At 36.4% G+C, this 27,281-nt stretch overlaps 1 protein-coding gene across 1 annotated transcript in view; it reads right to left on the reverse strand.

The window, feature by feature from the left end:
• LOC594281 (endothelin-converting enzyme homolog) overlaps positions 1-7,880 on the reverse strand; it is a 56,889-nt gene extending 49,009 nt beyond the window's left edge. Inside the window, exon 1 of the mRNA XM_011677128.2 lies at positions 7,508-7,880. Coding sequence (XP_011675430.2) covers positions 7,508-7,862 — 355 coding nt within the window. The 5' untranslated portion in view covers positions 7,863-7,880. The remainder of the gene's footprint in view (positions 1-7,507) is intronic.
• Positions 7,881-27,281: the final 19,401 nt, after the last annotated feature.

The following is a 27,281-nucleotide window of genomic DNA, read 5'->3' on the forward strand; positions in this document are numbered from 1 at the left end:
TTCTAATCTATTTCTTGTTCAATTGAATCACTTCTAAAGACAAGTTAGTGTCAGGAAGTGACATTTCCAATTCTGCATTGGGAAATTGAGTGAAAAGAATATGTTTTCCCCTACGTTTCCTTCTTCTTGATAAATTCATTATGCGGAATCCATCCGTACATATGGTATTTGCAAAGGACTGCAGGAAAACAATGTGAGTAACTCTGACATTTCAGGATTGAAAGCCTATTGTTAGAATGGTCAGAGACTAGCAGCTCTTTACATTAAGCTGTGAAACCTCACAAAATTATTTTCTTCTTCTTTATTTGAAACAAGTAAGACAAAATATTGAACTCTGCTGGAATCCTGCTAAGAATGGCTACTACAAAATGAAGTTTAAGAAAGGTTTGCAAATCTAAAATCTTAACCAAATACATCCGAATGAGATGAAGATGTCTTGTTTACACGTGACACAGTATGTCACCTCAAAAACGTTATACTACCTCTGATACTTCTGGATATTATTACTGACATATATATGTAGATATAGGGTTTTTGTTAGGTGATACAATTAATCTTGGTAATCTGAACAAGGGGGTACACAGAGCTACTTGTAATTAATTTTTATCCCCACTGCCATTCAGTTACACATGAAATGGCCTCTTATAGTTGTCATGACGATTCCCCCTTCCCCCGTTTGGAGTTTACTGCATTATGCTTTACACACACAAAAATGTTTGTAACTTTACCAAGACTGGGCCAAATGTCTTATCATTTGGATGATTTCAGAACCTTGCAGTACACACCAGTACTTATATGCTAGATGATCAACCTTTTCTGATCGATTCCACAACGTTTCTTACACAATGCAATCGCATGACCAAACTCAACTTTATCTTTAATGCATAAAATTACTGAACACAATAGCCCTGGCCCAAAGTAGCCTTCATATTTATTTCATTTTTTTTACACTGCAACACTGATGCAATTGCATGAGGGGAACTATAGTGCAGGGACCTGGGATTGCGAGTTTACAATGCAAATCAATTCAACACTACACTACTATATGTGCATACATTCTACGTGAACCTTGATGTACTTTTGCCAAATTTACATTTTACAATCAATATATGGACTGCACTAAAAATAGTACTTTAAACCACACATACCACAAGTAAAATGTGAAGATATCTACTAACAAAAAACCCACAAATGTACATGTATCCAAAATTCATGAATTCATGTCTTTGTCTACTCAAGACTAATTTATTTTTCTCTCTATCATCACTTCTTGTTTCATGTCTATAAATTATACAGGGTACATGTTAATATCTAGACAAAGCAATAGAGCCAATGCAGTACTAAATATTGCACATTTGTAACTGCCTGACAACTGTGTGTACATCAATTCCCTCATTTTGCTACTTTATAATCAGCTCTGACTTCACTAAAGCAAATCGAATTTCACACCTAGCAGCATTGGAAATGTCACAATGACCAAGTGTTTGTCAAAATTACTTCCAAGACACTGCTTCATAAGTGCAAACTTAAAGATAAAGTAGAGTTCTGGTCATGCAATTGCATTGTGAAAGAAACTATCTGGAAGCAATTGGAAAATGTTGATTATATTGTCATATTTCCTGTAAGGGGACTTTATTTAATGATATTGTTCCACACTATAGTTACCAAAACAAAAACAAGAATTTAAAAGGCTCACAAATTATTGATAACTTTTCCCAGAACTCAAGCAACTCTTTCAAAAGTTTCAAGCTAAATTTGAATTCTTGCGGTTAAGCTTCAATGTGGGAAAGCGTTTTTTAACAATCATTGAGGATTGGTATTTAATGCTCTTTATTCTGATTAAAGATTAAAGATTCATTTTTTTTTTAAACCATAACCATAAAAAACATATGAACAACAATACAAAATACATTATGGAATATGGATGGACAAATAGGGAAGCAAGGTGCTTGTAACGCATATATGGGCCCTGAAAGTGATAGAAAAAATACCAAGTAGATACAGAGCCAAATTAATCAATAATAGAAACTAAAACAGATATAAATATTACTTTTATTGGTAATTGGTCCCCTTTAAATATGAAATATGAACAAGGTTCTATCATCCCACATCTCTACAGCGGTTTCGCTACAAAGAGCTTGCTGCAATTAAGTACAGTCCCACACCATCTCAGCTGTGCTGGTGATGAATGATCGATTCTAGTACAATATCCCTTTCTTACTTGTTTCCTGCATAATTTTAACGTTGCTTCCTCTATTTGCAAATATTCCTATTTACTTTCTATGCTTTAAAAATGAGGGGTGGTCAAGAAAAAAATTGCTCACAAATTTAAAAAAACAATAGGTCTTAAATTAAACCTTTGATCCTAGCTTACCTCCAAAATTAATGTACATAATGGTAAAACAACTTTTTATTTAGCAATTTGAATTAAATATTACCTTCCCTCGCCCATCGAAGGCAACAATGCCTCTGACTTTTCATACAGTTACTCTTTTCTTCGGGGATACAGGAACTATGGAAATTACAATAAATGAGTGTAACAAAAAATAGGTAAGACATTTTGAAATTACTTTTGAGACTATAAATTGTCATGCCTTTCATTTAAAAAAAAAATTGCCACTTCTTCCATCTAACAAAGCCTTCAAGGCATTCCCATATATACACATCAATTCATTACTTTAATTCAAAATTGAATTAATTTAAAAATACAATATAAATATTACATTCCAATATGTACCATCGCAAGCCCAATGATCAAATTAGCAACTACAGAAATACATAATTTATGACATAATTTATAAATTACTGCGAATGACAAGCACACCTTCTTATAATTCTCAATAAGGGAACAAAACCATTCAATGATAATTGTACAGGTAGTGTGGGTGTGAATATCTAATTTAATTTTGTGATAGTGTGGGGGTGATATCTATCCTACAATAACAATCGACCACGGCTCCAGACAAATTTCTTTTGGAAGGGGTTCTGATTAAATTTTAACAGTCTTTAGGCCTGTCCTCATCAGCTCGAGTTTGCCAAATAGCCTGCTATTTTAACTAGCCCAATCTCAAAATAGCCAACTAATCTGCGTCTTCATTAGCCTGCATTTGCAATTAGCGGGCTATTTGGTCGAGAAAATATCCCAAGAAATCTTGGTCTTGTTTTCAAAATAGCCCGCTATTCGTGGTCCATCTTCACCAGCCGGAAGACTCGCACACCTGATTTGTAACTTTGGGCTAATTTCCGAATCACAAAATAGCGAGCTATTAGGAAAACTCGAGCTGATGAAGTCAGGCCTCATATGTACAAGAAAAAATTGCCAAATTTTGGAGATCTGGACCTAGATTTTGGGCATCCATGTGCCCCTGACGCTTGTTAGAATCGAGCCCTGAACTGACTAATTTCATTTTAAAGGTAAAATCATGGCTTTGCTCTGATTACCATGTCCCAGCATCCGAAAGTACATACATGATGTACTAACAACATTTAGAATGAAATAGCTTTAAGGTTGCTGTTCACACTTGACAGTGACATCAATTCTATTCAAAGAAATACAAAATGATTAAAGGCATGTGTAAATGAAAGTTTGAGACAAATCTGACAAAAATAAGAAAGATGCAAAGTTTTACTCCTTCTAATTCACTGCATATTCAACGACTCAATGACTTTTTGTGATTCCCTTTGCCATCTACTCTCCACATGTCCAGACAATATTGATAACTTTTGCATTCATCTGTATATCTTACGGGGGATCTACATGCATGATAACATACTTCCAGTACTTCAAGAACAGATTTAAGATAAATTCTCTACGGAGAAATGGAAATTTCTGAAATCTTTTACAAAATGAGAGCCTGCTGGCGAGGGAAATCATCAGGCTGTTGCTCTCTATGTGATCGATTACAATTTTCAGATTTCGAAACTCCCTTATCCCCCGTCAATTTTCCTTAAACACTCACTGATAGGTTTCTCTCATTATTGAAATGAAGTTGATATCAGGACGGACTTTTGCTTAAAGATAATAAGAGTTCCAGCTGTCCAAGATACCTGTTCAATCAATTTACAGATGATAACAGTGAAGAAACAAGTTGACTTATAAAAGCGAAGTTAACAAAATCTCCAACACAAAAATATTCATATGTTTGAACAAAAATAAAAAAATAAAAAACTATTTACAAGTGTCGCAGTCGAGAGGTTAACTTTAAGCACTTGACTTTAATAATTAACATTCAAAAAGTTGTGGGTTTGATCCCCGACATGGCACTAATTTTCAATGGCAAGACATTAATCTGCATTTGCCACTCCATACCCATGATAGAAATGGGGACCTGATAGGATGAATAAAGCCTTTGTGTTAGTAATTACCATATGCCCTCACATTGGCCATATGGTAGGAATACTCTCCAGGGAGTGGAGATGGTGCACCTTGTGCGTGAATGAATCCGATGACCGGGAAAAATAATATCAGTAAAGCGCTAAAATAAATTCAAATTATGAATCATATATCTGATGTATAGATATACAGTTAACAAATAAATCTTTGACCAAGTTTTGTAATTTGTCAAGTTTGTTAACGAATTGATTTGTTAAGAATGTGACATAATAACGCTCATTAAAGCATTCTTAAATTTCTGTTAATTGTAGAGTGTAAACTATCAATATTTTTATTTACTTTACGTTTTTAAAAGTAATTTGTTAATGTCTGAAAATGTGTTTTTGTATTTGTATGTAATATTCATCTAATTTGCGAATACAGAAATAAAATTCAAACAAAAACAATTATCATATTCCCCATGGGCTGAAATACAAATCCTACCCAATTCCATTAGGCAATGCTTCAATATATATGTTTACTTCCAATCATAATGCCCGGTATAGTAGAGAATTTGTTAGCATATTCCCTGTATTTCTAGATATTTACTTAATGCCGTCTCACAAATGTGGGTCACAGCTAGCTCCCCACCTGCTGACTGGTTCCTTTAAAGTGGAACTGTCCTTTCCTAAGTTCAAATCTAAGTCTAGTATAATCTGTTCTCAGTACTGGATATTAGGGGTGGATTGAAACTATGTCAATACAACAACGGAAGCTCAGATCTAAGATTATTTTATTTCTTCTAATCAAAATGCCCAGAAATAGCTAAAATTAAACAGACCCAGTTGACATTTGGAGTTTAAAGCACTGACGTCATCGTGGATGCTGATGGCAGAGAAATTGAATAAGAATCTTATACTTTCTGACGTACACAAACAAACAAGGCCCTCTCCATCTGTAAGAGCTAGCATTAACATGACAACAGAAAGCACTTCCAAGCCAGGTACCCTCATGTCAAGAACAAGAAGGGTTTATGTTTGGCAAAGTACACTGACCCCCTTAATGTTCCAGACCCTGGTTGTTTTTCACATGCCAAAAATGAAATTGTTTGCTATTTTCTCCATAGTTCTTTGGTATTTCCTACAAAACTACACTTTTTTCTTCTATTTTCTGATGGAAAAATTGAAAACAGCCCCCCCCCCAAAAAAAAAAAAAAAAATCCAACACATTTCTCGGCTAAGGAATTGGAACAATAGATTGAATTGAAAATAATATTAAAACAAACATATATATATATAGTAAATGGATGTAGAACATTTTGGGGTTCTTGATGAAAATATGCTTGGGTAAGTATGCTTGTGCAAGCAAACCCTTTAATTCCAGTAACTTGAAGAGCAGATCTTTATTAATAGGGATGTTCTTTGGTTCATGATTAATTGGGGAAAACTGAGAGCAAGATTTCTACTTCAATAATCAAGTTTCCCCTTTAGGTTACATAAATCATATTTCTTGCAACCAGTACGCTAGTTATATTATCCGCTGAGTATACTAGGTAGAATCATGTATAGAAGTCAACGCCTTTCTTGCTCTCAATAGACAATAGTCCCATACTCAAACTTTGGTATGAGACTCACAAGTGTTGCACAAATCAGCTCCACCAGCCCCCCCCCCCCCACCCCCCACCCCCCACCCCTATCCCTTTTCAACCAATACTGATTTGTAATGCTTATAAGGTTGTATAATTAACAGGATTGATTGAAGAATGATCCTTTAAAAGTCATGAAATAATTTTCTAGAAGTCTGGGCAAGGCAAGGCCCCCCCCCCCCAAAAAAAAAAAAACAACAACAACAAAACAACAACAACAAACAAACAAACAAACAAACAAAAACATGAAGAGCACGGCAAGCAAAAAGATTCAAAAAAAAAGATGGGAATCCCAACCAAAGGTACTAGTTGAGTTGATTAATAACAACAGAATTAAATATATAAAGTAGACCCTTTGAAAGCTATTGGTATGAGATATTTTTCGAGAAATCTGTGCAAGCAAATGCAAAAGCCAAAAGAGAAATGGAAAAAGATTGCATACAAGAAATATGATTTCATAACCAAAGGGCTCTAATTGGTTTAATTAATAATAACAAATTTTCCTCTAAGAATATGAAACCTATATTGCAAGCTCCGAGAGCTTGGAGAGAGATTGATGGCTGATTAAGTATTAAAGGTCTGTAGGACACACAACATCAATCTTTAAAAGCGATTGACAGTCTTCTGAACAGGGGTAATGAATTAATGGAAATGGGTCAAAAATATATGGAAAACAAGGCCTTTGGTCAGATATCTACCACAGATATTATGTTCATCACAAAAAGTAGCTTTTGAAATGTCTTTTATATTATCAATGGCTTGCACGTGTGTTAAATTACCTTTAAAGGTATATTACAGTGGTCAGCCCTACATGATTTAGTAAATGAGATAATTACATTTCCTTAGACTTGTTTACACATTATGATTGAAAGATTTCCCCAAAAATGAGGAATTAAGTTAACGCTTTGAAAGGGTTTATACCAACCATCTTTAAAAGACTGATGATTTCAAAAACATAATTCTAAGTAGGAGCATGTCCAAGATTATGTTTCAAATGTGACATATCAAATCACAGCTAAACAAAAACAAATTACCAGTAGCTGATAATGGCATTTTTATGTCAAAGTTTGTTAATATTGTGTTGATCTGGGCCCAGTTGCATAAAACTTACAGTTGTTGGTATACTTTTATGAAAACCTTGATTTGATCGGCTGTTGAGTGATGTTGCCAAGGTAGTTAACAATGATGGCAAAGTTACAATCACTGGGAGTTGTATGCAATATTGCCAAAATGATTGCTGTGTGATACTTGGTTTGAGCTTTAAACTTCAAAGAATAGAGAAACGATGAGGGTGGAACAGAGTTTTAAAAATAAAGGTCGGGTTTAGGGTTAGGGTTTTAGGTTTAATGGTATAATCTTTTTTTCTCGAGTGAATTCTGTATCAGTGATTGCTGCCGAGTATACATATAAGGGATGTATTTATTGTTCGCCTTTGACTTGCTTGTACGCAGGTTCAGAAATAACCATCATTAGTATGCAAATTAGATTACTCACTTAAATTATTGACAGCTCCCTTTAAATGAAAAACGAGGAAATAAAGATGAACTAACCTTGTTTTCTTGTGGTTGCCAGGACGATGGCGACGATGACGACTGTGAGTAAGAGAAGAAGACATACAACAAGAAGTATCCTTTCTAACGTGCTCCTTTCCCACCATAGTTTGACGCTCACCGACTGCCCCTTCCATTTGGTTTCATTAACCCCCTTCCCCTTCAGGTGCTTGAAGCGGACCTCGGGAGGGGCGTTTGAAGCTACCTCCATTTTTCCTGTCGGAGTGTGAGTGGCCGAGGAATTGTTGGTGGCATTTGCCGCCGAGCCGTTGTTGGCTGCGTGTGTCTGTGATGAGGGATCCTCTTCAAAAACGTCATCTCCACCGCTGAGAGATGAGCGCTCATACTTCACCATCTGCACAGGGAGAGAGAAACGAGACGATACATTGTTTAGCGGGGATACAAGCAGCTGAAGATGTGTCTCCAATCAGGATTTTAATGATCTTTACCTGCTAACCATGTGAGGTATCAACCTGAGGGTCCCTTTATCGCATTGTCTGAACTATGGGGTCATGCATTTAGTGGTTGAAATCAAACAAACGTGTTGATTTGGTCGAGTTGAAGGAGAGATGGCGGTACTATTTGCAAGATGATTTCCCTCAGGATAGCTGGTTAGACTGAGTTTACCCCCTGGGAGAAATGGATCAATCCAGTAAAGTGATGTTAAAGACTCTAGTGAAGTGCTGGAGTAAATGCAAACCAAGGGAAGCTACATGTAGAGTGCGAGCCTGGTATCATAACAAACCCCGGCAAGAAATGTCGAGTACCTATCCTCCTATCTCTTTCCTTTACCTTTTCTCTCTTTCTCTCTGTCTCCAACTCTCTCTCTCTCTCTCTCTTTCTCTCTCTCTCTCTCTATTTATCAGTCTTTCCCCATGTCCCTCCCTTTCTTTCTACATTTATATAATTCTCATCTCCTTCCTAAGTTCCTCCCCCCCTCCTTTTCCTTCTTTTGTCTCTCTTTCTCTCTGTCTTTCTTTCTCTCTCATTATGTGTACCGGTATACATAAACAGGTAAATTAAACTGACCATCTGTTAGTTACAAGCATTGGACATCATAAAATATACCTCCACTGTACACCATCTCCATCTCACACTCTCTCTCTCTCTCTCTCTCTCTCTCTCTCTCCCTACTTTTTTCTCCTTTGGAGTTAATTCAACATCTTCAACTCTTGCACATGTAAAATCTTGTTCTAGTTACCTTCCCTTTGACATATTTTTTTTCCTTATCATGCTCCAATCATACACTTGTCTTCTTCCTCTCTTCAAAATCATCCAAATTAAAAAAAAAAAAAAAAAAAAAAAAACAGGATATATGTGTCGATATGGGAAGGTACACTATCAACTCACAAGGCATATCGATTTGTTACAACACCATGCTCTTCAACTTCCCAACCTTCTTATGGTATAAAATATTTGCTCCGTTTTCACAGTGATTTATGGCTGATCTCACCAAACCGCCTGATTACGTATTGAAAGGATGCACGCAGCTCTGACAATATGTCAGCAGTGGGCCCATTAGCAGCATGTAATTTATGACTGAAGGGCAGTTGAAGTCTCAGTGAGGGGTTATTGAAGGAAAGACATAGACCTAGATATACATAGAGAGAGATGCAGAGGGAAAGGGAGGGGGTATATTTACATGTTCAGAAAGAAAGTGAGAAATACAAGTAGAAATACAGAGAAAAAGACAGAGAAAAAGAAGGAGGTATTGAGGTTAATAAGGAGCTAGAGAGAGAGCAAAAAATGATAGAACTGCATGTAGCTCGTGAGAGAGAGAGAGAGAGAGAGAGAGGGTGGTTTTAAAGGAAACAGAGACAGGGATGGGGAGAGATAGAGAAAGAGACAAATAATAGGAGAGACAGATAATGGTGAAGAGAAGATGGAAATGAGAGGGGGAGGGGGGGGGATATATCAAGGGTGAAGACAGAGATGGGGGAGAGAAATATAGGAATTGGTAGAGAGACAGAGAAGAAGAAGAAGAAGAAGAAGAAGAAGAAGAAGAAGAAGAAGAAATTCAGATAACTCATGACCACAAGTACAACAGACATGCCAGAAAACAGATAGCTATGGAGTAAAAGAGAGAGGAAGAACAGGAGAGCAGTGAAAGCGAGGAAAAGAGTGAAGAAAGAATTGATGTGTAGCTTATTGTAAGCGCCTTGAGCACCCTCTGGGTGGATATGTTGGGCATTATAAATGTCTTTATCATTATTATTACTAAACAAGTATGAGAGAACGAAAGAAACTAGAGCAAGAGACAGTGAAATTAATTGTAGGAGCCACAGGCGATATCAAATCTACTTTAAAATTGTTCTAAAAGAGCTTTGTGTATAAGATACATGGATATATTGCCATGAGGAAATAGACAATGCTTTTTATACCAATATCTTTATATACAAGAACAAAGATGCTAGTACAATAAAAAGTAAAGTAATCAGTTATACTTTTTTCCATCTCCCAGGCAACCTGGGAATGATGGTCAACATTCAGTTCTTTATTGTGTGCTATCTTGCTGATTTTCTTTTTGAATGTTGCATGCAGAATGATAATAACAATAATAATAACAACAACAACAAAGACAACAACAACAAAGACAACAACAACAACAATAATAATAATAATGAATAATTGTTACAATGACTAGTGATAGGGACAAGTATTAACAACATACAGGATGCAGCTGACATTCAGTTACATTGAGAGAGAAGATAAAGGATGATCAAGAGGCATGATAGGAGTAAAATACTCAAGGTGTTCCGCCAACAACTTACTATATAGTCTACACTGATATTTGCTCCAAGCTTTATTTCACAGGTATTGACATGAGGCAGGGTTTGACATGAAAAACAAACACTATGAACATGACTGACAAAGAAAGCGGACAAAATATACAGTTCCTCAGGTAGACAAAGGAACTTCACTGCTATTATGTAAAAATGTGTAGAACAGGTGTCACATGCATATTCACCTTTTTACATAATAGTAGTGAAGGGATGTTCCTTTGTCTACCTGAGGAACTGTATATTTTGTCCGCTTTCTTTGTCAGTCATGTTCATAGTGAAAGCCTAGCACACATGCTACCTAATTCTTCCTGCATGCGGTCCCCTAAAATGTCTTATTTTATCAAATAGGCCCATATCATGCATAACGATCTTTAAAAAACAACAAAGAAATTGAGGCCCTACTAGTTCTCAGTAGATAGGTACATACTGTAATAATCTCAATAAAGTGGCAAATTAGGACAAATTACCATTGTATTCTGGGAGAGATACACACCTTGCATCTGTATATCTCATACAAAAGCACAATTAGAATATACTCACAACTATTTGGATGATTTCTCCCTCAAAAACAAATCACTGGCTTTCCACTCCAGCTACGTTTACCAACCACTTCCGAAAACTAGACACCACAACAGCCTACACAATCACCAGTGATTTTGAAGAAACTTGATAGGAAACAGTGGGCAAATCAGAGATGCTTCATGAACATGCACTGGCTTATGAAGAGAAAATTACCGCAACATGGCGAGACAAAGAAATGTAGCCAACTGGCTGAGAGATCGAGTCAAACAAATACTCTTTCAAGTGAACTTTAATCGTAATCCATCGAAGCTTAAGAAAAGGAATTCGCGTGGGTCGAAACGGTTGCCATGGAGCTTCCTCTATCATTCAAGAAATGAGTTAAAGAGTGGGTCGATTTGTCTCTGTCTCTACAAATGGCTAGGGAATGGAACTCTGTCTCAGATGGAAGGTTCAAATGTACATTATCCCACACTCATCCATTCATCCGTGAACTAAAGGGGAACAAATATTGCAAGTTCTTTTTAACATTTGCTATTGAAACTCAATTTGTGTAAATTGTGCATAATTCAAAGACCTTGTCAATTTGATGTTGTGTTTTTTGTATCTAAAGAATGAAAAGTGCACTAGTTGGATTAGGGCCTTTGTTGAATACTTTTTAGATGTAAGGTTTAGTATGTCACATTCTAAAGAAACACAAATGAAGACAAATGAATTTTTCACATACTAAAAACGTTACAAAACTTGGTAAAGGTATGAATAATTTTGTTGTTAACTGTAAAGTATACATGTACAACTTTTCTTGATCAGGCTTGGGGGACATGCAGTTCTTCTAGTGTGAAAACGCTACAAGCGCATTTAGTAACCTTACTACAATGCTTTTCTGATCACACAAAGTCTTCATGGTCTGAAAGATACACTTACATCAGTATATGTTCTGTAGATCAAAAATACAGTTCCAAACGAAAGAAGAACAAGCAAATTCTTACCTTAATAGCTGGATTCAGACTTCCTATTGTTATCTCTTATTTCCTGCAACCAACAACATTGAATGAGCAGGCAAGATGTGAACAACTCACACAAATACCCAGGAACCAAAGTCGTCTACATGAAAAACATACCTTCTCTTTTTCGTGAAGTAAGTGTTGATTTCAAGGCCAGTGATCAATAACTTAATCAGACTTCTTATTTCTATTTCTCATTTCCCGCAAGCATCAACGTTGAATGAGCGGGCAAGATGTGAAAAACACATACAGATATACCAAGGAACCAAAGTCGTCTACATGAAAAAATACCTTCACTTTTTCTTGGAAGTGTTGATTTCAGAGACAGTGATCAATAACAACCTCTACATGTACGGTATGTATATCCCTGGTGCATGGTACCAGGTACCAGAGTGTACTTTGATCTCAAGTAACGTACAGTACACAACAACAAAAAAGGGTAAATCGTTGTGAACCGCCCCACTTTCCATGCTAAGATATCATGTAAAGGAGAAAGGTTAACTTCACCAGCACCGGACAAAAAATAAATACTACATTTTCTGATTTCTCACAATACCTGAAGGTAAATGCCTCAATATGGATGGACTACAAGTGCTTGTAATTCAGACATCAATATAAATTTCTCTGAATAAGAGAGGATAAAAGTGTCAGTTTGGAAAAACTGCAACGAATACTGAAATCTGCTATAGATCTATCTCAGAATAAGAGGGGATAAATGTCTCATTTAGGATGATCTATGAGGCGGACTTTGTGTAGTCATCGTGAAATGAGATGATCAATGTAGGATGTACTATATATAATGTAGAGATCTATTGGGGCAGATCCAGGATTCTTTGAAAAGGGGGGGGGGGGGTACATGTCCAAATGATCTGTAAATACATGTACATGTAGCAACAAAAAAATATACTAGTAAGCCGTCAGCCTGTAGATCAATGCTATTTCTCTTCTTGTTACTTCTGTTTTCCCTATTTGTTCATATTTTTTTTTTTTTTTTTTTATTTATTTATTTATTTATTTATTTTTTATTTTTATTTATTTATTTATTTTTTTTTTTGGGGGGGGGCACATATACCTCCATGATCTTAAACATCTTTTATTTCTCAAGGTCTCAGAACAGTACAGGTCAAGTGCCTCATTAGAAGTCATATCGCGTTCCTCGGAATATAGGAATAGTGTGGCATAAAATTGCATTCAAATTAATCAGGAACAGCTTATTCCCCATTTTTACACCTACTGGTCCGAGAAATGATCTTCCTCTGTTGACTTCTGTTAATATTAAAGACGTCATACATTTCTACAGAAAGAGTATAGCGTCACATCACCAATTAAATTGCTATTCATGGAATAATCCAAATGTATAATACTGGAACCTTACCGGTAAATAGATGTATAACCACATGTTGGACCATGGTATAAGGGATGAACATACCATAATGCTGATATTGTCTGCTGAGATCCAGAAGGGTTTAACTCATACCTAGAGTTAAATACCCTTTTGGTCTTCAATACATACTGGTAGACGATATATACAGGAAAAGAGAGAGACAGAGAGAGAGATAGAGAGAAAGAGAGAGAGAGATAGAGAGACAGAGGGAGACAGAGAGAGAGAGGGGAGAGAGAGAGAAGTGAAGATGAAACAAAAGAGAAAGGGAGGGAGGTGTAAGAAAGTGAGGAAGAGTTGAGATAGAAAGAGAGAGAGAGAGAGAGAGTAAGAGAGTGAGAGAGGATGGGAGAGAGTGTAATACATCAGGCCAACAAACTCCCACAAATAATGTCAAATGCTGCCCTTGGCATTGCATCTCATCCTTCACCAGATTATGCTTCGACCTTCGACCCTTAGGGGAGCCCAGTTCACTATCCCCACCTGACTTTGCAGGTCTCTGGTTCGACATTGGAACCTGGTTAGGCTAGATTGTACTCAGGCATGCAATATTACTTTCATATTCACTGCTGAAGAGAATAGAGTCCAAACTTAGACTGGAGCGATAGCTATACCCGATTGATTCGCACCTAAAATCATGCAACTTTTCATATTTAAAGCAGCTAGATTTGATCACATCTGTCATGTGCATTTGTTTCCAGGATTATGCACATGGCATGCCTAATAATCCCATCCTGTCTGAATATTTTCCGCTAACTTGTTGTAAAACATACAGCAAACTATTGAGTTGTGTGGATAGCCTTCATATTACGCAGAATCAATTTCCGGTCCAGACTATTAAGTTATACACGGATTCAATCCTTGTCTTGAAGTGGATCAAAAAATCTGCATCAAATGCGGATCGTGAGATGCTGATAGTATTAGGGTCCCCGACTATTATTCCTGCCTTAATCTGGATTTACTCCTCTTCTACCTCCTACATGAATAGGGTTTATAAAGGTACATGGATCTAGTAAATGTTAGAGTCAATAACCGACTTTAACCGAGTGTAATGGTTAAAACGGCTCATGGCAATGAATGTCTACAAACAGCTGCAATTTACCAGATGGAGTTCAAGTACGGTAGACAAGGGCATTTTAGAGATTTTATAACAGATCTCTATGTTGGACAAGAGATGGCGCTATAACCATCTCAGTTGTTGGATAGAATTGAGTGCTGCTTCATTTGCATAGAAGCAATTTTCATGAATAATTTCATCTGTCGTGCACAGAGATTCACTGTCATAATATGTACTAATAAGTTTTGCACTGGTAATACAGGTAGAGATGGTAGCTATGCATCATGCATCTTATTATGGAATGCAAAGCAAAACATTTAAAATCATTACTCATTTAAATCATATTCACAAGTCTGCATTCTCCTTCAAAATATAGAACACACTGCAGACCTGTCATGGAACACACTACTGCATCAATACAACCAGTCCATATCAAAATTCTTGTTAGGTATTTATCATCCTTCACATAAAAACCAATCCCATGTCGTCTTTCATTTCAAATGATATACATATTGTAGTTGAATTGGCTAATGCCATTATCATCGATCATACAAGCAAATGCACAGACTATTCTCCAAAATGAAATTGTAAACTGTCTTCCTCTAGACCACTAGATGGCAGCACTGCACTTTCAATGTCTACAGAGATGGTGTCCAAGGAAAGGGAAATATCAAAGCAAGCAGCACATACACCATACTCTTACACTACATTTTATTATTTGTTTGGAACCAGAAGGGCATTTACTCATGCAATATAACACAGAACTAAAACCCAGGGAAAAATACTTTAAACATTTTGGGGGCTACTTTTCAAGCTTGCTTGCATGAAAATATCACTCTTTATTTTGTTTTGCATTGAACTCTATGCAATTTTTTTTTTTTTTTGGGGGGGGGGGGGGGGGCTCATTTATGACTTTCGGGGGCTCTTTTTGGCATTTCGGGGGCTACTTCGCCCTGAGCCCCCATGTATTTTTTCCCCTGCTAACACCCTTCTGGCTTCAATTGGATGCTATCTTCATTAGATGTTGAAGAAGTCAGACTAAAAAGATAACAATATTACTTTTGTTTAAAGTGGAGAATATAGAGAAATTACACTATAAATGAAATTATCTGCCTAAGATATCAAAGCTGAAAAGTGCAGTGTACAACTCAAACTATTATTGTACTCCACAGAAAGTGTTCATCTTGTTTAATTACTGCCTACAGTAATTCTAAAATTAATGGTTTATTTATACAAGAAATATACATCCCAGCCTGAGAGGTGGATTGTACAATGATAAAATAATACACTAAATAGAATCATAACAATAAACTTATCATTGTACCTGTAAGTGTAAATGTTAATGTGATGCTTAAGTAGTGGATAAGATAAGAGATTTATAATGAAACTAATTTAGTGAATTCCTTCTTTTTCACCAATTACTGCTTTGTTACTCATCCCCTTGCCTGAACTGTCAGCAGTGTCTTTGATGAGATCATCCAGGCACTTCTCTTGATTGTGCAACACTCCTAGGAGCCTGGACTATGCAAACACGTCATAGGTACACAGATAACCTTGACCTTTACAAGCCTCTATGCAACACCAACACCAAAGCCTGCCTGCATCGATCCTGTGATTCTATGGAGGTCTGTCTTCACTACACAAGTTTTTGAAATGTTGATCATGGAAAATCCACACAATCACAGCTAGATGAAGCTAAAGCTATACAATAGCTAGTTTAAACTAATAAGAAGACACACAAGTGCTTAATAGCTTTTGGGATATCGTACAACTGCAAACAAAAGTAATTCCAGGTATCAACAGATAATTGTGCGATCATACTGATCAATAACGCTCAAGCTTTTCTATTAAATCTAATGCTCAAAGATCAAGCTTGTTTGAGCTAATGGTAATGCACCTACGGTATTGATTTTAGTTACATCTCTCGGGGATACAGACCTTGCATCTTACCCTCTTCAACTTGTTGTCTTCCAGCCTTACATCAGACAATTATCACACCAACCATACAATTTCATTATCCAGAATGTCCAAGACTCGGTCAGTCTAGACTCTAGAGCCAGTTTTGCAGGGTGATTATGATCAAAAGTTCAACCTTTTACAGGTTTACGCTCTAAAGTCAAAGATTGAGATTGTTGGTAAGGGCTAATGGAAACACACCTATTGACTTGCAATCAGGGGTGATAGTGAGCACTAAAAAAAAAATAGGTTTTTTGTTTTCCCCTCAACCACGCCCCCCTCGAGTAAAAAAAAAAGAAGAAGATTCGTGGGGCAAAAATGACATCTAACAACATTCCCCCCTTTCGAGTTAGAAAATTGGGGGAAAATAGGGCAAAATAGGGAAGAATAGAGAAAGTAAGAGGGAAATCGGAAAAATCAGGATAAAATAGGAAAGAAAAAAAATTGTCTAGATTTTTGGGGGGGTTTTTAAATCAGGAAGAAGAAAAAAAATCGGGAAAAATTCTGGAAAAATAAAACAATTGGGAAACCAATTTAAATCAGGTTTTTATCAGGCCTGCTTGCAATACATCTCTGGGGATACAGACCTAGCCATCACCTTCTTATCTCACTCTCTTCACCCTGTTGTCTTCCCTCTTGACAATCACTAAATCCCGCTTGCTTTCAGCTTACACAGCCACATGCCACAAGCCATCATGTCAACAGGACAAAATATTTTGAGCTCTTTCAAAATATTGAGAAAAACGTTTTTTAATGCTTTTAAGCAAGGAACTGAAAGGAAAAAAGCCATGTTAAGAAATTTGAAATAAAACTGAAAATTATACTCTGTCAACAAGTCCTGTCAAGCAATACAATTTAGTAAGGTGTTATTCTTTTAATTAGGTTTAGTTTTATTTTGTTTGTTTTTGTTTTATTGGGGGTATATTCTGTATTTATCATTATTATATATTAGTATCTTTTTGTTGCCTTTTTTCGGCCACCAGAAATATCAGATATCAAAGTGTGGCATAATGTGTAATAGTTTTATTACACATGTATGACTCGATCTGCTGCCACAGAAATGAAACGAAGGATCGAGGTAGACAAATCTTACAATCTTTGGAGATAATTTGCACAAAGTTTCCTATATCATCAGTTGTTAGCAATCTTCCAGTAGACAGCATCCTGGAAGGTTTGGATGATTGTGAATGGAACTAGAATGTTCTCCCAGGGGTCTCAGTCAAATACAAATACTGTGAGCATGCGTGACCAAGAAAACGCATATAGAGGGATGTTTTTTGTAGGACGCGGTCCACGCGGTGTCGCGTTAGGGGGTTAAAAATACATGTACATCCATTTTCAAGAAAAAGGGTAGTTTTTCAAAATCCTGCTGTAGGCATTCAGGGTATTTTTCTAGATCACGAATTGAAAGCTGGTTGGGAAGCCGGTTGCCCATAACTTTCGGTTACGTTAGCTTGCTAATGTGAAAACACATTTAAAAAAGCTCTCATACCTCGCATACCAGCATGTGGTTTGCTTGTTAACGACCAGGGTTTACGAGACGACGAAATGTAATTCTTTCTTTCAAAGAAAGGACTTATGATGGCTGTGCATTAAACACATTTGGAAGTGTACAGGTTGAGGTTATTGCTTCTCATTTGAAATAATTTTTTACATTATAAATATTACATCAGAAGCGCAATGGTAATCCCTATTGCACTTCAAAATGCTCAAGGGATTACAATTTTACGATATTTGTTTAGGAGTACCGGTACACTTTTGTGAAGTAACCGTGAAGTTAAGCCTTGATGAGAGTTCACTCCCATACAAAATAAATTGCTTGAAATGTCAGAATCTTGTTGCCCTTTTGTCATTAAATGTTATAGAATTATAGTAATTATATGATATAATGAATGAGACACTTGGCGCCCCTTGAATCAGTGGACTATTAAAATTAAGCATAGTTGAACTTAATCCTCATTTACATTTATATTCAGGGTAATTGAATTCTCCTTACAATACCCCCCTTCTTAGACAAAATTCAATTCCACCCACACACAGGGCGATAAAAAAGCGTAATACTTTCTCTGCTCTAAGTTGCATTTTCAAGAAGAAGCATTTAAGACAATTTCTAGTTCTAAAATAATCTGCTAATTACTTACTGGCTTTTAGAAATCAATTGAATCTATTGCTTAAAGAGCTTCAGTTTAAAACATGCCCTTCACAGCCTGCTCAAAAGTGTTTACTACAACGTTCACTCATCTCCATAACTCCCATACAATGCACATGGAGTTATACAACATAGATGCAGTAAAAGACGCGATTCATCAACTGCATTTCCTTCTGTCTTTGCATCGCCCACACATTCAAAGACTATGCCACATTTCAAAATGCAACCTCATTCAAATCATAATTCTCGTCAGAACCAATTACCCTTTCCATCATCGCTATGAGCCGCTATGAATTTCTAACAGACCATCATCAACCCCTCCCCCCCCCCCCTCCCCCCCCCCCCCCCCCCCCCCTCCCCCTCCAATCCATCTCCGCGACACAGTCCGTTCAGACTGCAGTCCTGTGAACACAACTTACGTAAAGAAACGTACAAAAAAAATATATGATTGCAGGGCCCTCAGGAAGAACAGTATGAATGAGGCTACCCTGGGTAAACATGACATATTATTATTCTTATTATTACCGGTATGTATAGGGATGAGTGCATGCAGAATGAAAAACATCATCGTACAAAGATATGACATGTGAAGAAACGCTAGTTTTGAAGAGATCGGTTGACATGTAGCATCTGGCCAATCATCAGGGAGGGCTCACGATAATGCATGCTCCATAATACAATTTTCTTATGATACAACTCACACTAGAATGGAACCCTGATATTTTTTGAGCGAGTTTTCATTTGAAATGATGCGCAAAATTGCGCTCCACTATATGTTTCATTACATAAATGTAATGGTGTTTTACGTCACAAAAAAGGGATTACTTATTGTATTACTCTATGACTTTTGTATAGGTAGTTATGATGTATTCGGGTAGTCTGAACGATGGTTTATTCATGCACGGGTGACTCCTTGCTTGACGAGGAGACATAGCCCCAGGGATATGTCCGATACTTGATTATTTTTGATGCGTGGAGAATAATCTAACTCTGGGAAGTCTGGAGATCAATCCAGACGTAATTTGTGCTGACATCTGGATGGGGGGATGCCATTAGTCTGTAGGCACGATGTCTCGTTGGCCTTGATCCGAAACAGAGGGTCTGAATTATGAAACTGTGAGACTACACAGTCTTCTGCGTTCCATAGACTCTATACTGAAGCTGCTCCTAACACAGCCAGAGACTGACAGAGTTAGCCTAGGCTCAAGGCTCTATGGCATTAAAGATAAGCTCCAGTACTGGTAAAAAAAAAAAAAAAATTCTCACAGAATCAAACGAAACTTACACTGAATGTTCAAGATTACAAATAAATGACATGTGCCAAACAATTTTGGAAGAAAATGTATACTGGCTGAGTAATGAGCATAGAAAGACAAGGAAATCAAGGTAGTACTAGCCCCGACATCATGTGTGTTGTCCCATATATAGCTTTCTATGTGAGTGCTTGTTACTTTACCAAGACTCGGTCAAATTTATTATGATTTTGATGACTCCAGAACCTTGCAGTGCACAGCAATACTTACATGCTACATGATCAACTGTTTCTGATCCTTTCCACACCTTTTCTTTCACAATGCAATCGCATTACCAGTACTAAAGTTTATCTTTAAGTTCAAGTTTCAAATATAGTTTATTGACTGTGTGGTTAGACTAGCATGTCAGAGAAGCTGAAAGATATTGGGAGCAGTCTAAAGCCATATCATCACAGGCATCATCACAATATGCATCACATCACTGGCTAACATCAATACTGCATTATGGAGGGTGCAAGACAGCACTCCTATACAGCTACACTGCTCAGTATAGTTTACGTGCAGCGACAATGCTTATGCATATACATGTCATCTCGCATAAACATGACCTTTTTAGTTTTTACATATCCTTAAAAGACAATAAGACATACAGTGGTGACTTTAAGTCTTTAGGAATATAAAACTGGTTATTTGTTAGACAGCATCTTATGAGAAAGTATCATGTGACACTCAACATTTTGTTTTATGTGCATGAGTGACCAATATAACAACCTGTTTTGCATAGTATCGCAAACAAAAGTTCATTAGACTGCACGGACCCACTGTTTACTTTGTCTTAGCAGCGCACATGGGTGTAAGGCTACATGAAACTCATCAAGAGGGATGTCAACTCAAGAAAAAATCAGGCGTCAGATTAGAAATGCCCTTTCATAATTGTATATAATGAATATTTAATACATATTGTTTATTCTCCGAATTCAGAATTTCACTCAGGCAATTACTGTATATATTCAAACCTTGGCCTGCAGCCTCGGTGATTTATATCATCACTCAGATAAATTCAGAACTTGTCGGTTCATATACTACACTATGTTATATTATACTCCGGAGCATTCAATTACAGAACAGCCGTAAGTGCATACTTGTTACAAGCTAAAACACTTTTTACTTCACTGCTAATTTACATCCTGCTACTATTATTATCACAAGAATTGTTATTTTAACATCCATCGACATAAGCAGTGCTTTTTTCGGAGGAATTCTCTTATATTAGTTTCTTGAGCATTATGGCTTTAAAACCAACCTCTTCAAATCCACTCACATAAAAATGATTTTATGATCAATCATCATTCACCTGCTGCATCGTTTGATTATCCAAGGTACAAACAATCTACTTCAGATCAAGTACTAATTGATGGTTCACAGCAATGAAATCACCATTACACTTATACACTTCTTAAAGCTGGACAGTATCACTTTCAGTTCATTTCTAATTCATGGCTACTGTCATTTAAGCTACACTAGATTTGTAGACAAGAACCAGTACATATATTTTGTATAAGTGATTATTTCATTTCTTTCAATAGTAATTGAACAGGGAAAGAGGTCACACAAAAAAAATTGGGAATACTCTATAAATAAATAGGGAAAACAATCATAACAAATATGTATGGATACTTGGTACTTAGTTGGGTAATCCCTTTGGCAGCTCACTCAGGAAGCTATACTGGGATGGTAGGCAGTTGAGGCAAGTAACTACAAGGAGTGTCATGAATTGCTGGAATGGTGTAATAAATTATTGACACACAATTTAAATGTAAGTAAATTCAATCCATTGTCTTTGTGATGGTCAGTTTATGAAAATTGAAGATGATTTTCTCATTTCATGATTGCCCAATATTCACACTTGTAGAATCTCAAAAGAGTCACAAATGCAAATTACAGTACTGAGAAAGACATTTACTTCACTATTAAGACAGTCCTGATGCATGGATAATGAGGGGAAGTGGAATAATGGGCAATTAAGCATGAGTGCTAAGTACACAATCCACATGGCTCATTTGACATGGTTAATTAGAGTAATAGAAGAATAAATCATCAATAATTCATGAGATTTTAATACAGATGAGCACACCCAGAGAGAGAGGATAAAGGAAATAAAGACTCACTAATGGCTATTGAATGAAGAATGGGAAAGGAATAGGCCATTTTTTAAATGTAACCAAATAGTGAAGTGCGTCAATACATATAATGTTATTCACCTGATAAGAATAATAATGTTTCAATAGACATAATCTGAACTGCATGGGAAAGGAACATGTGACCAAAAAATCAATTTAGTCTCATGACAATTGGCAGAGGCTTTATTTCCTAAATAATATCTAGAATTAAGATTAGGATAGTTGCCATTGGGTTTTAGGTTAAGTTTAGGGTAAGTGGAGTTAGGGTTAGGTCCTTTGATCGCAAAGCAAATGCTGCCAGAGCATGTGTCATGAAATCAGAGAATTTATCCAAAATTCAGACAATCACCATGTCTTTTCATTAAAACCCCTATGTGACCAATAAGATAATTTTACACTGAATGAATTGCAAACATGCAAGAAAATGAAAAGAGAGAGATAAGCATGTACATCATACATGTAATACTGTTTTCGTACATGAATCCATCTTAAGGGTTCAGACTTGATGTATGGTTGAATGTATCTTGCCTACTTCGAAATTCAACAAATGCACAAAGTCATGTACATGTACTTGCACATTGTATTACGTAGTATAATGATGTGAACATTTAGAGTGAGCACGTACAGGTAAACTTGAGCTTCAAGGCTTCCCACATAATAAGGGCCCTCCTCGTATTCTCTTCCTGCTTATTTTTTCTTCTTCTTAATTCATCTTCTCCTACCTCTTCCTCTTCCTATTTCCTCTTCCTCTTCTTCTTCTTTTTATTTTTCTTCTTCTTCCCTTCTTCCCCTCTCCCTCTCCCCTTCTCCTTTCCTCCTCTAAATTATTCAGTTTCATCTTGCCATACTTTGTTTCTTTTCTCCACTTTCCCCATCTATTGAATCCTTCCTCACTTTGTCTATCGGTCCTTCCCTCTCCCCCACTCTCACTGTTTCTATCTTCCTATCCTCCTCTCTCTCTCTCTCTCTCTCTCTTTCTCTTCCTCATCAATGCCTCATCCAACAAGTCCTCTCACTTGTTTTTCTTGACAAACAATGAAAGTGCAGTGCCTTCATTGGGGCACCAAGCATAACACACATGACAGGTGCGTTTAGGGAGTATAGTTACATGCTGCGGAATTTGCAACCAGCTAGTAATATACTGAATAACATTTTCCATACATGTGTGCCACATTATACATGTAATTCAACATAATACCTATCAACATCATTCATGTTAAGCAACCCCACCCCTCTTCTCCCTGTAATCAAATACAGAGTGCTATTGTTAGTCCATATTAATTATCATGTCAGTTTGTAACATACACTGTATACTGTATGCATTTGCAGGGCAGGTCATTATTTTCTTGTCAATTAATAAGTGAAACAAAATGACAGACTCTTTTCACACTTTACTCTATCATCAAAATGAATTAGCTTGGAAAATATTTGAATGCATTCTGTTTTTGATAGCACACAGCTTGTACCTTTATCAGGCAGGGGTTGTACTAGTACATTACATATTCAACATTATAATCGCATACAAACATGTACATGAATGTACATGTATCAATGTACCAATTGGGCAAGTGGTATCAAAAAGTTTTATTCTCCTTTTTATTATAGGTTCATGTATCACTGAATACAGTAGATCATTAAAATGTAAACATTTCAAATTTAAACATGACCTTATTGAGGTTCTCAACGGCACAACACACACTTTTGAAAGCAAAAGAAAGATGTTTCCCTCAATAATGTGTATAAAATCATGATTTTATTGTTTGGGTGGAATGTTCATGACATGTTTGGGATGAAGTTGGATATTTTAGTTGGGTTCATTTCACCAGTCATGTACCCTTTATCTTTAAAAAAAAAAAAAAGCATACCGGTACTGCCTACCAAGCCAAATGTATTATGCAATCTACAGTAGATGGTGACCTACTATGAACGTATGTGGACTAACCCTACACACAAGGATATACATGGAGTGGATGGTACGCTATGTTTATCCTAGGCTTATGACTGCATGGTGTAATGGTCAGGATTAGGGTTAGGGTTAGGTCTGAGGATTTTTTTCTCACATGAAGACATAAGTGTAAATTCATTTGACACTTCATGTATCAAATAACACAGTGCTCAGTGAATATACATGGGACCTTTTTTTATCCATTCATTTATGTGTAAAAAAAACCTGGCATTTTTTAAAGTGCTATATATCTTAACAAGCCTTTACGGTCAAGATTAGGATTAAGGTAAGGATTAGATTTGGGTTGAGATTTGGGTTAAGGTTGGGGTAAAGGTTTGGGCTTAGTTTTGGGGTTATTGGGATCGGGTGAGGTTATGGTACCCTTTACCTATCCTCTTAGCCTGATACAGAAATAATAGTAAGCACAAAGTTCGCATGAAACCATCAATAAATGCGAGATTTTCTAGTCGCCATATGGGCAAAATTGACCAGTAGGATATTAGGCGGTCAGTAGCATCTGGGCAAGTGTATTTAAAAAAAAAACATGTTATTTATCTATCTCTCTCTCTCTCTCTCTCTCTCTCTCTCTCTCTCTCTCTCCCTCCCTCCCTCCCTCTCTCTCTCTGCTGGAAAGTAAAGACTATGTCAGGTATCTGGGGATATAGTGCACCTGCCTGTGAGTAATGAAGACGGTCGACTCTGATCAAGTATCAAACACACAAGATGCCAATCCCGTATGATGGATTGCTAAAACCCACGGTGGATTTAAAGCATTGAGAAGTGATAATCAGATTTATAGGGAAAATTAGAGCATATGAATAATAACAAATACAAAGAAACATGTAGCTAAAGGTTGCTTCAGAAGAAAAGAAAAGTTATCTCTATAGACAGATGGTCTTCATGTACAGGTCCCTTTAGTATAGATTTCAAATGGAAAATAAAAAAACATTAACAATTATTACAAAGGCATTCAAGAAAAAAAATCAGGGACGCCTTCATTTAATACTATTGCCTGGTACCTATAGAATTCAAGATCAGATTTGAGATATTTCCAAAGGTGATGTGCAGGGCTATTAAAGGATTTATTTCAATTTTTTTGCAAAGAATTTTGAAGAAGAATTTACAAAGAATATGTGGTCCTTATAAACAAGTTGTCTTTCTATACAGGTGGTTTTCTATCCAGGTGACCAATACAATACAAAAAATATTGGTATAGCAAAAAGATATAAACAACATTGCCCCTTCTTTAAGTGAACTATTATCATTATATCGGCCTACTCATACTTTAAGATCAAGCTCAAAATCATTATTCATTGTCCCTCCCACCTCAACACAAACATACGGTGAACGTTCTTTTACGATTTCTCTTAAAAGGTATTTCTTCAATGTTAAAAGTGTACACCCATGAACTCGGCGTCCAGCACTACATGTACTCTTTTGCTTCTAAGTGGATTTTCTAATTTGTATGACTTTTTCTTGTAATTCTTTCCTTTCTATTTAAAGCGCATAGGGACATGCTATCACGTAATGTGTCATGCGCTATAAAAGAACTATTAGTATTATTATTTTTATTATTTTCTGGGCACTGTTTCATAAAACTTGTTATCAATAACAAATAATTAATTACTATGACAAATTTGCTCTCAGTCAATCAGATGTCATGATTTCAGTAGCTTATAACAGTAGCTTATAACAGTTATTGTAACTTGTTATTGATAACAGATTTCATGAAACAGAGCCCTGGTCGAAATTTAACCCTAGTGCGCTAAAGAAGAGCTCCAAGAAAAAAAAAAAAAAAAAACCTGTCCATAAACAGTCCTCTGGAACAAGCTGTTAAGTGACATTCAAAAATTTCCATTCCTAGAAACCTTTTAGAAACATGTCAAAAAGCTTTTATTTACTCAGAGTTACTAATGCTATTATGTTGTTAGATTCTCAAGAGAGATTTGTGTATTTTGTTTTGTATAACGCCTTGAGTAAGTTATTAGATAAGTGCACTTTTATAAGTACAGTCAAACCTGTTTAAGTGACCACCTGTATAGAAAGACCACCTGTCTACAAAGACCACATTTTCTGTTCCCTTTGAAAATGGTTTCTCATTGAAACATGTATTTAAAGGAACCTGTACATAAAGACCACCTGCCTATAAAGACCCCTTTTTGTGTCTCCCTTGGGTGGTCTTTATAGACAGGTTTCACTGTATTAATTATTATTATTGTGCTAGACAACTCTAATGAAAGAACAAGCATTACAAACTGCCGACATTCTATGATTGATTGCAGTCTAAAAGCTCAAGCTCACAGACGACTTAAAGGGATCATGAGGTAAGCAATAAAGCAATAAAACTTGAGCTTTCGAGGTATAATAGTAGTTGCAGGGTGTACAAATAAAATGACTTTCGTTTTGAATAAAATGTACTACCCTGCAAAATACAATAACCACAAAATTATTTAAACAGTATACTATTTAAGTAGAACTAAGGACAAAAATACACACAGCCACACAGGCATATCAGGTAGACATTTTTTTGTTTACAATGCAGTAGAGAGCACCATAAAAATATATTATAATTTAAGCTATGTGGATTCTATTTCCCTGTACCTGATACAAAAAGAAAGTCCTATTTAATTAAAACCCATTTTTGCCCTACAATTCATAGTTTTATTTGCGTTCAATCAATTTGTTTTTATTTTAAATAAATTCATGTTCGTATGTTAGAATGCCGATTGTTTTCTTACTTCACCTGTACTTTCCTTTGATCTTAAAGGTCGTCTATACTAGTTTGGCCAGGAGAGATTAGACCACACAGCGTGGTCACTGACAGGTGACTATCTCATTAACTCAGCTCTAAATTAACATAAGAAAGAGAGGATCATGGGGGACCAACAGTCACCGATTAGGAATTGTTTTCTATATAGAGGGAACAAGTAGGTACAAGTAGTACAGTGGGGCTTAAAGCTTTTCCTTATTTCAAGATACAAATTTATAAACTCCTCAAGCCCTTTTTTTCTACCTTCTCTGTCTTCATCAATCAAGCAGACAAGTTTTCACAGCATCACACTTCCATTCAGCGAGTGGTTATGCAGTGGTCTAGGCCTTTAACCTTGCTGAGTAACGCTACACCCAACGCTGGAGATTAAATAGAGCGCATAATTGTTGTCCGCAAACAGAATCGAGAGATGAAACTTCTCCTCTTTAGCCAACGTAAGACAAGACGGGGTCAATTTCGTCGCAAAGCAAAGAGTGAGCATGCTGCGCTTGCATAACCAATTACTTTAAGGAGCTTCCAAGGTGACTGCTTCTTGCTACCTGCCTAGACAATGTTTTTATAGGAAATAGCCTCTGCCTGGCTCTATGTCTTGAATTTAAAGGATTAATCAATTGGAAGCATTTAATAAGGCAGTATCTCATTTGGTATTGCTTGACAATTGTTTTAAGGCAAGATCATCGTCATGCATATATAGTGTGTGCAATGACTTTCTTCAATGCAAAATAGTAATTGTATGAGGTTTCTGTTGACTTTTTTATGTTTATTGACCTATACATG

This window comes from Strongylocentrotus purpuratus, unplaced genomic scaffold, assembly GCF_000002235.5.
Source record: "Strongylocentrotus purpuratus isolate Spur 01 unplaced genomic scaffold, Spur_5.0 spur5_scaffold_16, whole genome shotgun sequence".
In the NCBI taxonomy this organism is placed as follows: domain Eukaryota; kingdom Metazoa; phylum Echinodermata; class Echinoidea; order Camarodonta; family Strongylocentrotidae; genus Strongylocentrotus; species Strongylocentrotus purpuratus.